General features: G+C 38.8%; 1 protein-coding gene across 1 annotated transcript in view; it reads left to right on the forward strand.

Moving 5' to 3' along the window:
- The window catches only part of LOC117821125 (scavenger receptor cysteine-rich type 1 protein M160), a 30,160-nt gene extending 14,163 nt beyond the window's left edge, over window positions 1-15,997 (forward strand). The window contains exons 11-20 of the mRNA XM_034695194.1: window positions 501-803; window positions 4,523-4,822; window positions 6,780-7,076; window positions 8,563-8,835; window positions 10,321-10,499; window positions 10,649-10,757; window positions 11,721-11,873; window positions 13,073-13,174; window positions 15,107-15,283; window positions 15,400-15,997. Coding sequence (XP_034551085.1) covers window positions 501-803; window positions 4,523-4,822; window positions 6,780-7,076; window positions 8,563-8,835; window positions 10,321-10,499; window positions 10,649-10,757; window positions 11,721-11,873; window positions 13,073-13,174; window positions 15,107-15,283; window positions 15,400-15,596 — 2,090 coding nt within the window. The 3' untranslated portion in view covers window positions 15,597-15,997. The remainder of the gene's footprint in view (window positions 1-500; window positions 804-4,522; window positions 4,823-6,779; window positions 7,077-8,562; window positions 8,836-10,320; window positions 10,500-10,648; window positions 10,758-11,720; window positions 11,874-13,072; window positions 13,175-15,106; window positions 15,284-15,399) is intronic.
- Window positions 15,998-16,442: the final 445 nt, after the last annotated feature.

The following is a 16,442-nucleotide window of genomic DNA, read 5'->3' on the forward strand; positions in this document are numbered from 1 at the left end:
TTTATTTGAATCAAGAGAATCAAAATATCTTCACAGTGGTCACATCAAGAATGTTTCATTTTTACTCTTTAGCAGGGACAGGCTGCATTTACTTAAAACTTAAGATATTACACAAAAGTGCTAAAAGAGTGAAATATTGACTATTTGAACTCTTTGTAGCTCTGATATCGATATCTGATCGACTACAGGAATTATTTTAAAGAGAGAAAATGTTTTGGCAAAAATGTGACTAAAACTAGACTAACGTGTTTTGATTTTTCATCGACTAAAATCAGACTAAAACTATAAAGGGCTGAAAAGTCTAAAATGTGACTAAGACTAACAGGCATTTCCATCTAAAGACAAAGACTTAATCTAAAATAGCTGCCAAAATTGACACTGATTCACTGAAAGTGAATTAAAAATGTTTCAAACTTTTCTGCAAAAGTTCTGAGATAATCTAGTGGTGCATGTCTGAAAACAGCTCTTTTTTTTTTTTACCCTTTTGGTTGCCTTAACAGGAAAATTCAAAGTGAACCTAACAGAGGAGTGTTGGGGGGATGTCAACATATGCATGGGAGAAGAGTGTGGAGGAGTTTGTAGGGACACCTGGAGCAACAAGAAGTCTGAAATGCTGTGTAAAAACTTGGGATGTGGCCGTGCTATCCATCTCGCCAAAAACCCGCTTCAAGAAAGAAGTGATGTGATGTTCAAGAGCCTGCACACCACAAATAGGACGACAGACCTCAGCCAATGCAACTTTATCAAACATGGGGAAAAAGAGACAACCTGTGGAGGAAAGGCAGCGCATGTTGTTTGCTCAGGTAAAGGATCTTATTCAAATTTACGTAAAAAAGCCAAGAGACATTATTTTCTGTTCTATTCTATTCTATTCTATTCTATTCTATTCTATTCTATTCTATTCTATCATATCATATCATATCATATCATATCATATCATATATCATGTCATGTCATGTCATGTCATGTCATGTCATGTCAATCATATCATATCAATTCATATCATATTCTATTCTATTCTATCATATCATATTATATTATTTTATATTATATTATACTATACTAATATTATATTATAGTATATTATATTATATTATATCATATTATATTATACTATATGATATTACATTATATTTTATTTTTTATAGTATATTATATTATATTATATTATATTATATTATATTATATTATGTTATATTATACTATATTATATTTTATTATATCAGATTATATTATATGACACTATATTATATTATATCAGATTATATTACATTATATTATATCAGATTATATTACATTATATTATATTTTATTATATTATATTTTGGTATATCAGATTATATTATATTATATTACATTACATTATATTATATTCATTCTTTCATTCATTCATTCATTCATTCATTCATTCATTCATTGGTGGTTTTGGTCCAAAACAGCATCCCAACAGTGCATCTAAATTCTCACCTGAACACATTGGATAATAATTTACTTGACGTCCATATTCATCAGGCACTAAGCACGTACTTATAATGCATTAAAGTTTTCTTTCTCTGTATACTACCTGTAAGCAATCCTAAATATCCTTTATGATTTAAAACAATATTTATAACACATAATGAGACAATTTAAAATGACCAAGAACTTAAGTTCAACCAACTGGTTGAAACATCGGAGTAAGAATATGAGAGAAAGCTGACACGTGGGACAAGAAAAATTGTCAAAGAAGGGATGAAACACAGACACTATATACTCTTGGTGAGTGGAGACAATGAGACACAGTTGTGTAATCACTGACATGGGAAACACTGCAGGACAGGAAGTCAGATGATCTGAAACGAGAGATAGGGGTAAGTGTAAAAAAAACAGGAAGCACACCACAAGAAACTTGAGGGAAGGAAACAAAATAACCCTCCTGGAGACGTGACAGAGAAGTAAGCGGCCAAAGTAAAGAAAAAATGTCATTTTGTGTAAGAACAATTAGTGTGTTCAACCCATTTACTTAACATTCGTATGAATAATATGCCTCCATCTCCTCCCATTGTGAGATGCAAAAAAAACCCACCACTATGGTTGCTTAAATATTACCCTGGTACAGTCAAGACATACGCAGAGGCACTCATTGATATGTAAAGTCCTCTTATGTTAGTTTTACACCTCATCTGCTCTGCTAACCCGGTACAGAGTGCTGCGGGAGTCTTTATTTATCAACAGAGCTCTCAATCAATCTTCTTTTTGACATGAAATAACTCATCAAAACTAAATTTCTTCAAAAAATGAATAAATCAGTTCAGGGTTTTGGCTTCACTTGGGAGAGCTGTTCTTCTGTCCATGGATTTATACAGCAGGTTAGAAAAGAACTGACTCCCTGGACAGGTGACATGGACAGAGAAAACAAAAAGATAGGTTTCATGTGGGCACCAGAACGTTTCTTAATTAGCACGCAATCCATTTTAGTTGCTGTTCTGAGACAACAAAGCTGTGACCATGTGCAAGCAAAGTCATAATATCCTAATAATGAAGCCCAAGATTGAAATAAAGCTCAACTAACTCAAATATAGTCATTTTTAGATCGAAACAGGAAGACAGTAATGTGCTGGTTTATCTCCAGTGCACACCTGGTATCTTGTGGAAAACTTCTTGTGTGCATGAGAAACTTTCTCATGAGCATGCACTAGTATCTCGTGATCACAAGAAATTATCTTGTGAGCACGGGTCAGTTTGTGGGGCCCATGGGAGCATATCTAATCTTTATGCACGTCACTTTAGGTGCTCTTTAGAAATCTGTCTTCATCTTTTAAATTTTATATTTAACTCAGGCATCCATTGACCAAGTGAAATGAAGTATTAAGACACTGAAAAAAACAATATGAGTTATAAAATGTAAAATATTTAAAGTAAGAATTATATCAATGATATGATCCTAAAAAAAAAAGAGTCAGCTAATGACCAGAACTACCAGTTATGTGATAGGATGAAATGTGATGCTTTAAGTCAAAGTTCTTTGTAATGTGTCAGAGTGGCTGCTTTAAAGCATGAAAGAACAATGATTTTAAAGCACTGTTTTTCAAATGCAGCTTTTATAACGCTGTTGCTCAATTGTGTTTAGAAAAAACAGCTATCCATATCTCATCAGGCATTATTTTTCACTGAATTGGCTGTATAAAAAAAAAACAGTTAAGATGTGAATAACTTAACTGCTTATTCAGGGGAGATGTATTTCCTGTTTCAAATAAACTTAGGCAAGGGAAGGGAGCTTTATTTGTGTGGCACATTTCATACACAATGGCAACTCAATGTGCTTTACATTAAAACATTAAAAGCATTGGAAACATTCGGACAAGCATAACAGAACACAGTTAAAATGACAAATATAATAAAACACATATAAGAAAAGGAAAATCACAAATATATTAAAAAATATAAAATTAAAGTTTGCATTTAAAGTAGTTAAAATGAGCTAAGACAGGAAGAAGAAGAAGAAGAAAGGTACTTTATTAATCCCCAGGGGGGAAATTCAATTTTTTCACTCATGCTATTTTGGACATGCTACACATACAGTTGTTTTTGGTATATACATACAAATGCACACACATGCAGTGAACATGTTTTAGGGAGAGATGTCAGAGTGAGGATACTGCCGTCAACCAGCGCACCCCGAGCAGTTGGGGGTTCGGTGCCTTGCTCAAGGGCACCTCGGCAGTGCCCAGGCAAGTGAACCAGCACCTCTCCAGCCACCAGTCCACTTGCCAAGCTTCGTGCATGCTGGGACTCGAACCGGCGACCCTTCGGTTCCCAAGCCAAGTCCCTATGGACTGAGCTACTGCCGCCCCAAAGGCAGTGGCAAATAAAAAAGTTCTTAGTCTTTGATTTAAAAGAGGTGAGAGTTGGAGCAGACCGACAGCTTTCAGGGAGTGTGTTCCAGATATGTGGTGCATAATGACTAAACGCTGCTTCACCATGTTTCGTTCTGACTCTAGGGACTGAAAGCAGACCAGTACCTGATGACCTCAGAGGTCGAGGTGGTTCATAAAGTAGCAGCAGATCAGCAATGTATTTTGGGCCTAAACCATTCAGTACTTTATAAACCATCAGCAGGATTTTAAAGTCTATTCTCTGACAGACAGGAAGCCAGTGTAGAGATCTAAGAACTGAAGTGATGTGGTCTACCTTTTTGGTCCTTGTTAGGACTCGAGCAGCAGCATTCTGTAGGAGCTGCAGTCGTCTGATGGACTTTTTAGGGAGTCCTGTAAAGACCCCGTTACAGTCTGCCAAAGATAAATGCATTGAGGAGTTTTTCTGCATCCTGCTGAGACATAATTCCTTTAATCCTTGATATATTCTTAAGGTGATGGTAGGCTGACTTTGTACTTACTCTTCAGTACAACTCAAACCACAACATAACTCAGATGACCTGAGACTGAAAATAGATTTTTTGTGTGTGTAATTTTTTATTTTTTTGTAATCTGATGAATAATGAAACTTGACTCTTCTTGGCGTACCTTTCTTTTTGTAATTGCAGGTAGTGTTAAGACCCAAATCAGTGCCACCAGCGACAAATGCACGGGTAATGTGGAGGTGTTTTATGAAGGCCAGTACCTCCCAGTTTGCAAGAAGGCTCTCGAAAACACAGAAACAAGAAACATCATCTGTATGGAGCGTGGCTGTGGCAAGGCTGTCAAACTGATTGACTCCTTCGGACCCAAACCTGGGTTACCTGGCATTTCGCAGATACAGTGTGCAGCTGACAAGAATTCATTGAATGCGTGTGAAATCACCTCTGATAAGACTCAATGCCCTCATGTTGGCCTCCAGTGCTCAGGTATGTTGAATGATTTATTCTTGAATTTCATAAACCTAACTATTTCTTGATCATCTCAATACTCTTCCTCATTTGGGAGGAATGTTTTAAAAAGAAAGGCTTGCATAGAGACACAAGCAGTAGTTTGAAGAATTAGCATGTTAGAGAGTTAGCAAGCATAGGTCAGAACTGTATAGGGTTGCCATCTTGGATTTGTTAAAAAAAAGAAAAAGGACAGTAGACCAATTGTTTGGGGTGGAGGGCTCAGCCACTATTACCAGTTCAGACCATAGACTGTAAATAAAAATGGAAAGCGTTGTGCCGCCTCTTCCCGTTGTACGGTTCTGAAGCCAAAAAATCCCTCTCCTGGGCGCTGCCATTTTAAAGCCAGAGCCTGTGAAGCCACTGTAATAAGCTCCGCCCTACAGCGTAACGTCACAAGACGCTGTGTGTCCTTTGAAGTTTCATTCCACGGCGGCTGTGAATCAAAGGAAACCCGGAAGTAAAACCCCGTTTTTTAAACTCTAATAACTAACGAAAAAGAAACTTTTCAGGAAAAAGAGGCCTTGAACACAAAACAGTCACATACTAACTACATATCACCACAGCATACGGATGAGAGAAACATTCGTACAACGTGTATTTATTTTTTAAAGTTTGACTGTCCCCCATTCAAATTAATGGGGGAGACGGAGTTTTTTGACCTATACTGCAGCCAGCCACCAGGGGGCAGTCACACTGCTGAAAGCCTCACCACCAGCCACCGGAACCTCTCCCTTGGTTCAGACTGACCAAATGAACATAAAATTCTGACTAAGGACACTGGTAAGCTCTGCCGCTGCAATCTCGTCTTCTTCTGGGGAACTTTTTGGTCATAAAAGTTGTAATGGCTGCCTGTTTTTGTTTGTTTGATTCCACAGCTTGATGCTTTTTTTGTTTTGGCTTGGATTTCCAATTCGTTTTTCCCTTCATATTTTACGGAGATTTTTGCAGACACAAAACGCATGTGGCGGAAAAATTGTCTCCCTGGGTCGGCCGTACCCATTCAAACTCTGACAGTGTCGCTCAGTCAGGATTGTAACAAGTATATATAGTTTTTTTTTCATGCTGGTGGCTTGCATGTATTTGCTCCATCTCCTTCCTTGTCAGTCGTCTCTCCTCCCATTTCAAATTGAGACGCCAAAAGTTGGTGAAAAGCAAGACCTCAGCGCGGAGTACGTCGGTCAATTCAGCTTGCTGTCTCTCTTCGGTCAAGTTTCCCTCCCTGCTTGGCCCCTTTGAGTGCTAGGGCGCACGCCAGTGACATACGCGAGAAGAAAACAGACAATTTTAAATAGCAGCAGGGACCTTTCTAGACTACAGAACAAAGGAAATCAAATGAGGTTTTAGCATTTTCCCCAGAAACGGGACAAATTGTGTCCCGGGAGATATTTTTATTTTCCCGGGACAAACTCTAGAACCGTAACTATCAGAAAAACAAAATGTGTTCAAGGATTCTTCTCTATCTAGGACCTGGGAAATGCCCTCACTTGTTTTCTTACCGAGAGCTAGAAAAGAGGATTGTTAACACCATCATTGTTGGAGGACAATATGAAGCTAAAGCCTGCTAGCTTAAGTTAGCATAAAGACTGAAAACAGCTAAACCAGCTAGCTTGGCTATGTCTTATGGTAAAAACCAGCCTGTAGATTCACCAACACTGTGAGTACACAGAAAGTTGGTTTGATGGATTTGTCTGAATAATTCTTGACCAGTCTTGATGTATTTAGGCTAAGCTAATCTAAACTGCTGACTGTAACTAGCTTTATTTAAAGATTAAGTGTGGTATCGGCTCTCTTGTCTAACTCTGAGCAGGTTGATTTTCATAAGTTATAATGGTGAGCACAAAAGGCATCTAATCTGCATCTTTGACTTTCTCTTAAACACATCAGGTTTGTGAGTTTTGTATTTGCTAATCTGCCCCTTTGCTGCTTGTCTTAGGCTACAGGAGGATGGAGCTCAAGTTCCACACAGCCTGCAGTGGAGCGCTGTTCGTTTATTCGGAGGGAAAAAGAAGCGCCGTCTCCATTGAAGGCTGGACAGAAACCGAAGGGGGGAGACTTTGTCAGGATCTGACATGTGGCAAGTTCAGCTCCATAAGGTCAATTCAACCCATAACCGATGATTTCTGGAACTCAAGTTTCAGCTGTGCAGGGAAAGACAATCCACAAAGCATCTGGGAATGTGAAAGCCAAACCGCGCCCTCAAAGACGGAGCAGCTCTTTATTACATGTGGAGGTAAATATCTTTTAATAGAGTTTGTACAGTTTTATTGGACACAAACTGATGTTAACATGACACCCACGTTGATTCAGTCATCTTTACTGGGCATCAAAGGTAAAGTTTAACATTTTAACCACTTTCATGGAAGAAGCCCCGGCAGGCAGACAGATAGTCAACTTTTGCACGTAGACACACAGAGCAGAAAGAACATGGGAAACAAGAAGCCTGGCTCATCATGGGTCAAACTGAACTGCTTAAAGAAGTTACGAACCAAGGCATAGAAAAACAAGTGGTGGTGTGTTTTATTTAATGAGCTGGACTGTATTGTCTTCTGGAGTCACGGCCCTCAGGACATAAACAGAAGGTGTCCTCTTAAAGCGTTCACATCTGTGATTCATTTGATTTCTCTTTCTTCAATTTGTTCTATTTTTTTTGTATGTGTGTAGTTTTCGAAAGAAGAAGCTGTGATTCACTTGATTTAGCAGCTAGTCTTCTCTAAACCCACCCCAAGTGCATCTCTACCGGTGTTACGGTTTCATCACAGTTTGTCATCTGTGATGAATGGCATTCGTCTTTGTTTTACTGCCCTCTATTGGTGTGGTGGTGTAGTGGCATTTCCCTTTTTTCCCCTCCATACGTCACTGGCCTGATTTGCTCAATCTACTTCAGGCCGTGTTTGAAATGCTGACAACAGTAAGGGCACAGGAACCTTTTAGTTCAGGGTAAAGTAGTTCTTAGGGCTAAAAGACCCCTGAACTCTTGGTCGAAATGCACCATTAGTAACACTGTAAAAGTCATGTCTGTAAAACATTAGTACAGGGGTTCCCAAACTTTTCAGCCTGCGACCCCCAAAATACAGTTGCCAAAGACTCGCAACCATTAATGTACCTCATAGTGATTTAATGTGGCTTCATTTAGCTGGTCTGCAGAAAATGACCCTACCTATATGAGCATGTGTCTGTGTTTCCTGTGCCGTTATGAATTAACTTACCGCTACTGATGCTTTTGATAATTAACTGTTCACTAACCCTAAACTTAGGAGTCATCTGACAACAAAGAAAGGCAGAAAACTCATTACATTTTCTACATCAAGGTTTTATTTCAAGATTAGCTACTATTCTTGTTGGTATTTTTTACTATAATGGGTAAAATTGACTATTTTTCGATAACTTACAAAAAAAAAAACATTCTGGAAGACACCTCACGACCCCTCATTTTAGTCTTGCGATCCCCAGGGGGTCCAGACACCCACTTTGGGAACCCCTGCATTAGTAGAATGCGAAAGACATAATCAGCATTATTAACAATGTGTTATATTATTATTGTTCATCGTAATACATCACAGCTTACGGCGAAGCATTAAAAGTTCATGCCTCATTCTTCCTTTTATGCACTTAACATGATCCATATTTTGTCTTCGGGGTCACATAACAAGGAAAATAAGCTTCATTTCATTAATCTTCATATGAATATAATCTTCTCTTGTTATTTTCTTCCCCAGATGAGCCAAGTGTCACTCTCTCTGAGAAATGTGCTGGTGAAGTGATGATCAACAAGGTTGGAGTGTGTGACACTTACTGGAACATCGGCTATTCACACTTAGTTTGCCAAGAGACGGGTTGCAGCAATGCTGTTGGTCACTTCAGTGAAAAGGTTCCCAGGTCAGACATGGAGTACCACCATGTCAAGTGTGAGAGGTACCACTCGAAACTTGGACAGTGCAAAAGGTTCAAGGCAAAGTGTGACGGGAAATTGGTGTCAGTTTATTGTGTTGGTAAGTAAATGTGTTATTTATTCACCTTCAAAGAAGCAGATTATAAACCTTTTCACTTAGACCATGTGATTATGGCAAAATGATAATTATGACTATTTTGATCAATATTGAGGTGTCGATTATTCATGAGATTTTTTTTTTATGGACAACTTTTTGGACTTATTATGAAGCTTATAATACAGACCTATGGAGTGCCTAATGCTTAGCCAAGCAATCATTGACTTGTTAATGCTGCAGTTTTACTCTCTGTGCTCACTTTGCCCCTCTGCTTTACTAACACACACCTGAACCTCTCGCTCTCAGCCTACCTTGCTGCAGATATCTTTCTGCACTTTTAGTTTTTGATTGTTAGAGTAAAGTTCACCATTTAGGGGCGCCATTTGGCCTGGTTGCTGGTTCAAATCCCAGCCATGACCCATTACTGCATGTCTTCCCCTGCTCCCTTCTCCTGTGTTTTCTTTCTCTCTCCAGCTGCTCTGTCAATAAAGGCTAGATGCCTGCAAAAATAGCTTTAAAAATGTTTTGTCACTGACAGCTAACCTCCTCAGCCTGCAGATCACCTGTGGTCATTATGGAATTGCGAGTGAAACTTTTCAAAATGCGAGTTTGTGTTTTTTGAATGTCAACCGAGCAGACACATACAGGCAAAGACAAAGGTTAATATTTGTGAACAAACATTGATATCTGAAAGAGGATATACATAAAAAAAAAATAGTATTTATAACCCAAATTAAATTAAATAGGGTCATGCATTTCTTAAAATACTATTTTCAATCAATGACCACATAGAGTTTTCTGTGGGTGGAGCACCCATTTTAAATGTTAATAATAACAATCATATTTGACCGTGGGAAGGCCAAAATTGTGATCACAATTAAAACTCAATTAATTCTCTACATCTAATTAATGTATTTATAACTTTATCTCAACACTTCATTGTGCATTACATGTGATTTCTGGCATTTATTTTGATTTTATGATACTCCAAAATGTTGGAGTACATTTTGAATTTTAAGGGATTTACATTATTTTGGGAATATGTTTAGCTAGCAGTGTAAAAGTGATTCAAGTCATTTCTATGTAATGGACATCTTCAAAATGCTTTTAGGCTTACTACTTCACTCATTCTTTAAGAGTCAGATTAAAGATTGATACAACTCAGTAAATTAGCATAAATCCAGGGGGCACAGTAAGATGCTATCATACCTGGCTATATCGCAAGTTTAAAAGTTAAAAGAAATGACAAACACGTCTGCATTGTAAACCACTTTTCAGAATGTTACCCTGCTCATTACGATACCAAAAAGTCTCAGGTCTATACTTTTGTTTGAAAACCTGTGGGAGGAGCGACGCTCTTTCCCCTTTCTTCTAATCTTCATGCTAAGCTAGGCATAGTGTCTCCTAGCTCCAGTGCCATTTCTTTCTCTTGTTATGAAGTTGAAGTTCTGTTCTTTAAATTGATTCTGTTTGTTGTTTATTTTACAGAAAATGTGAAGATCAACACCGCAGAGAAATGTGGAGGTCAGATCCTGGTTGATTATCGTAATGAGTGGGAAAATGTTTGTGCCGCAGCCCCCCTGCCAGCTAAACATAAAACTCAGCTGTGTGAAAAGCTGGAGTGTAAAAAACGAAATGATAGCACATATAGTCCAAACAACAAAAAGGTACATTTTACAAACTCATTCATATGCTCATGATGTATTATCTGTTTGTTTATGGAAAGGTCCCTCTCCACCAGTCTTCTGTTGTAGCATACAGTTTATTGTGTACATATCCATCCCTCATTGTAGTTTCTGTTTCTGTTTAACTCCAGGGCGGTTTGGTAACCTCACTGAATTGCACCAACGCTCATGAGGACATCAAGTACTGTATCAGCCAGGGCTCTTGCGTAGGACTCAAACCAGCTGACATCATCTGTGACGGTAAAACTACAAATTCTGTTTTCGCACTGACTGAATGCACACCGGTACACTTGTTATAACTTAACACTCATTCTCTTCCTCTCCACCGTCCGGAACATCAACCTGCATAACAGCCAAATTCCACCAGATCTGTGTCCGGTCCGTCTCTGATCCGTCACAGAACCGGATCTGATAGGTTTCTGTTCTAGTCAATGAGTTAACTCCCACTGGATCCGCTCGGTTGCGTTCCGGCTGAGTCTCTGATCTGGCAGGTCGGAACGCAAAAGATCAGATATGCAAGACGTCTATTTATGCCAGATGTTAGAGCACGACGCATCAATCTCAACAGAGCAGATGGATCGGGACAGGAAGTCAGGCACCAAAACAAAATGAAAACAACCGGTTAATTTTCAGAATAAAACACTCTGTGTTATCACCAGAACGTATTTCACTTAACTACAACAACAAACCGTCATGATGAGCGGAGCCAGGCCTGGAGTCAACAGGTCAGAGGTTTTCAGAGGACCAGAAAGACAACATTGATGAGGAGAGGCGGAGGAGAATCCTTGATTCAGTAATGACTGCGGGGAAGCCTCGGTCACATGACTCCAGCTGCCCGGCGGTCCTGCTGTGTGCTGTGTTCCGAAAACGCAACCGCTGGGTGTTGACGGACGAGAGAGAGCGGAGCCGTACCGCAGCGGATCGGAGACGGACCGGACACGGATCTGGTGGAAGTCCCATGTAACTAAACAACAAACACCACTTCCTCTCTCACTCTCACCGGCTCTACCACCCACACTTAGGCATTTAGATATTCACAAAACAGCTCTGTACTTCAGTTATAACAGCTGGTTCCAGAAAAAAACCTTCAATTATGTGACAGCCTGTGGTAATTCTTGTTTTCAAGACATGTAAGCCTATTTTCAAGTTGTTCTTACTCTAAATATGCACAAAACAATATTGTTGTGCTGTTTTTTCTTTCAGGGTATCCGCCCATACCACCAACAGAGGGACCACCTTCAACCTCCATGGTGCCTTTGATCCTGGGATTAGGATTGCTTGTGGTTTTTTTGATAGTGATCATACTTGTAGGAATCTGCATCGTCCGCAGAACTAAAAGGTCTACGAATAACAAGTGTGAGTAAATCATCCTATAAACTTATTTATTTTAATTGTTACTGCTTCAGTTGAACTATAAAGACTTGAGTAGAGCATCATTCCATCACTTTCAAACTGCTGATTGTATCAATCCTGATCATGCCTGTGCAGGGCCTCTGCCACAAGAGGTCAGTGTTCCTGCATGTTGAATTAAATCTACTTATTGTATAAAGGATTTAATAATTTAAATCAGCACTTAGAAATCAGAACATTTTAGACCCAGTGCTAAGGCTACTTTAGAATAAGGCACCCCCCATTCTTCAAAAACTCCAGAATAATGTGTTTTGTACCAATTCCAGTCGAGTCAGATTTATTTCTGCAACACACTTAACCCTCCTGTTATGTTCGTTTCTCAGGAACAGCAATAATGTTCCTGGGTCAACTTGACCCGGGGAATAATTATCCAAAAGGGTCAGAATCCAAAAAAATCCCAATAAACATTTTGTAATCTCATTATTAACCCCATTACTAACCATTTAAATCAATATTTAGTGCAATTCTCACTGATCACTGTTCAATGAAGATAACTCGCTTTTCATGAAAACTCATGTTAAAACTTTTTTTAATGTACATTGGAAAGACCTAAATATAAATACAATAGTCTTACATAACTTATTTTTGTTTTAAATTTTGATTAGTTTTTTTTTTTAATGAAGTGATGTTGATAAATTAACACGAGACATCTCTTCTGTCACATGCTGCCCAGGTTTTTATGCTGTATTTAGCTGGTTTGGAAGGCATATATTACCTAAAATGGAACGAACCTCTGAATGCCACTAGCCTTTCATCCACTGTGATATTAGGGTCTGGGTTATCGAGTAGTGGAAGTTGCTCTACCCTCTTGTCCCTCACTGTCCCAATGGCTTCCAGCTTGTCTCTATTCGATCCCAGCTCCTGCAGATATGTCAAATATGTGAAATGAACCATTTTCATTTATACGTTGATTGCGCTAATTAAGCCAAGCAGAAGAAGTTTCATTACGAAAAAAAACTTTTAACAATTTTTTGAAGATTTTTGAACTTTGAAATTTTGACCCGCGACATAACAAGAGGGTTAAGTCAAAATGAGTTGACCGATATTCTTTACAGCAGCAGGCCAACACATAAACAAGTTTAATAGACCATTATTCATCAGTTCTACATCTTGTTTTTCCCTGCTCTCTTAAATGTCTCTTCTAGATGCAGGAAGAACACAGCCATGGAGAGAATCAGAGTTTGAAAGCAGCGAGTATGAGGCTATAAAGAGAAAAAAAAATGAACAAGAACACTTCGGTCAGTCGGGTAAGTCACGTCTTCATTCATTTTATTTCCATTTTTATTCTCCTTTTTTAAATAATAAAACCCCTGAAATTAACTTAACAGGTAACATATTACTTTTATCACTATAATAATTGCATTAATGAGACATTCTTTTCATTTACTCCAACAGTCAAAAGTTTAGACACACCTTCTCATTCAATGGTTTTATTTATTTAAATTATTTTCAACATTGTAGATTAATACTGAAGACATCAAAACTATGAAATAATCTGGTTTTGCCATAATCTGGATTACAACAGTAGTCAAATAGGGCTATCCATTGTCATTGTGTACTAACCCTACCTCTGAACAACACAACTGATGGTCTCAAACACATTAAGAAGGCAAGTCATTCTACAAATGAACTCTTGACAAGGCTCATGTTAATTAGAAACCATTCAAGGAGACCACTTCAGCAGACTGAGAGAATACCAAGAGTGTGCAAAGCTGTCATGAAGGAAAAAGGGGGCTACTTTACAGAATCTAAAATATAAAACAGATTCTGCTTTGTTTAACACTTTTTTGTTCATTCAATAATTCCATATATGTTCTTTCATAGTTTTAATGTCTTCAGTATTAATCTACAGTGTTTACAATAATTACAATAAATACAAACCCTTGAATGAGAAGGTGTTTCCAAACTTTTGACTGGTAGTGTACGTTGTACTTATGAAACATAGAGTACTTTACATAAAGGATTGTTTTTGGCAAACTTGTAGTCATGCAAATTAGAAACCTGACAAGGTCAGCAACACAAAGCAGAGGGGTCTTGTCTTACTCCCAAACGGCATGTCTTTCAGGACATCAGTCCCCTTAAGGGATAAGTTAGCATTAAATTGAACATTTCAATTCACGGTCAAAACATTAGTTTAGAAATAAACACTTGACGCCCTAACAGTGTTTAGAAACCGGGTGCTGAATCCTGAATTAGTGTCTAATGCAAAAAACGATGAGGTCAGGACTCCAAACTGTGAGCTTTAAATTGACACATGGATGACACCCTTCTTCAGCGTGTATCAGGTAATGTTCCCAATCTGAACACTTGTCCATAACAGGGACCAGTCAATTCCAGCAGGGGGAGTCTCCAACCCACATCTTCAGTCACAGAGATAAGGGATAGACCAGAGAGCATCCATTACCTTTTTCATGAAGGAAAAAATCATAACATAGACATAAAAACAGAAATAGAACAGGAAAAAGTAAAACCCAAATCAGCACTCACAGATGCATTCATTTTATAAAAACTGCTCACTACAGCTCTTTGTTGTAGCCTGGATCACAGGACGGGATGTCCAATGTGCTAAGAACTGCTTGAAGCTGGCTCCGGAAGTACCGGAAACTACATACACACCAATTCAAAGAAGAGGATTTTTAAAGCAGAAATGAACATGTTTGCGGCCTGGTACAAAAGACGAGTGAAGTGTGGATAGCTCATTGCTCGATCGGCACACACTGTGCGGGGGGTGAATTTTTTTTACTTTCTAACATGGCAATTTCAAAGATATTGAGATTACAGGACTTCCAATGAGAGGCACAGCTGACTTGATTGACAGGCAGGAACACTGTAGCTGTTAGCTAGGAGGCTCAAAGCCCGCCTCTTTACGTAACAATTACTGGACAGCAGCAATATGGCTGCTGCCGACGATTGGCCTCAAAACAGCGCTTCAGAAACAGATGGGTGATGTCACTGATACTACGTCCATTATTTATACAGTCTCTTGGGACCCAGGGGTGCTACTGGATTTCTTTAACAGGAATATTTGCAAAATTCACATCACAGCCTTCTTGCAGTGCTTCCTTAAATTCCATAATTCTTTCTTTTCATAAGAGTGATTTTATCTGTTTGCATAGCTTTTTGCTGATGTTGAATAAAAAGCCAAGCAGAGACTTGATGAAAATGTTTCTTGTCTGTAGGATTCCGACCTGAGGGGGGGGTCATGATGGAAAGTGACGCTCGTAGCTCGGCCTCTTTCTCCTACGATGATATTGAAGAAGCAGCTGTGGAGACTCAACCTCTGACCTCTGAAGCCATCAACGCAGGCTCCTCTGGAGACGCCTTCATCCCCGAGGGTGCTCTCCCTCACAGCAGAGGAACGTTTCGATCAGATTCATATCACCTTATTAGATAAAAAACACCTAAAAAGTTCCCACAATGTCAGGATCAGAATGCACTGATTTTAAAATGTATCTCTTTTTCTTTATAACAGATGAAGTGATGTACGAGGTGGACGACCCTGGAGAGAATTATGATGACATTGAAGCTTCACCTGATGTGACTGAGACCAAAGCTGAAGTCCACAGCAGCTCCGGGACTACACCTGACAGTGTCCCAGCAGCTCCTCCAGAAGCGCCGAGAGAGGGAGCTGAAGGGGGAGAGGAGTACCTAGTGCCGGGCCAAGATTGATAAACCTACACTGGGTACTCATTTGACTGATTTAAAAAGCTTAAAAACAAAAGACCACAAATTCCACAGTAAATAACATTTCAGGGGTAACAAATTATTGTTAGTCTACTCACTGGATGAAAAAGGTATCGTTAAACAATATGAATGGACTTCTCTGTCCTCCTTCTTCTCTGAGCTTTGCAGTTGACACACCTTAAAACATTAATGAGGCAAATATCACAACTGTTAACCTTGTTGCTATTATCACTACCGCTGATGGTTAAAGTTACTTTGTAGTGATCAACAACATAGAGGTGCATTCACCAGCTCTGCTGCCATTACAGGATCTGGTGTTCAACCCTCATGTTATGTTTGTTTCTCAGGGACAGCAATAATGTTCCTTGGGTCAACTTGACCCAGGGCGTATTTAATTATCCAAAAGTGTCAAAACCCCAAAAAATCCCAATAAACATTTTTTTAAATCTCATTATTAACTCCATTACTAACCATTATATCAATATTTAGTGCAATTGTGTTCTTTCATTCGCACAGGTCATGGTTTAATCAAGATAACTCGTTTTTTTAAGAACACAGTTCAGAACATTTAGTATTTGACACTTCTGATCCCTTTTAGCCTCCACTTTTACTGCAGGGTCAAATTGACCCACAACCAGTATCTATGTAATATAAACATGCGGGGGGGGGGGGGGGGGGGGCGTTAATTAAGCCAAGCAGAAGAAGTTTCATAGCAAAAAAATACTTCACTTTTTTTTTTCTTTTTTTTTTCCTTTAAAAAGGGTCAATTTTACCCGCAACATAACAGGAGGGTTGAGCCGGAACTCCTTTTTGTGGATGATTTGATGTTAA

The sequence above is a fragment of the Notolabrus celidotus genome, chromosome 11, assembly GCF_009762535.1.
Source record: "Notolabrus celidotus isolate fNotCel1 chromosome 11, fNotCel1.pri, whole genome shotgun sequence".
Taxonomy (NCBI): Eukaryota; Metazoa; Chordata; class Actinopteri; order Labriformes; family Labridae; genus Notolabrus; species Notolabrus celidotus.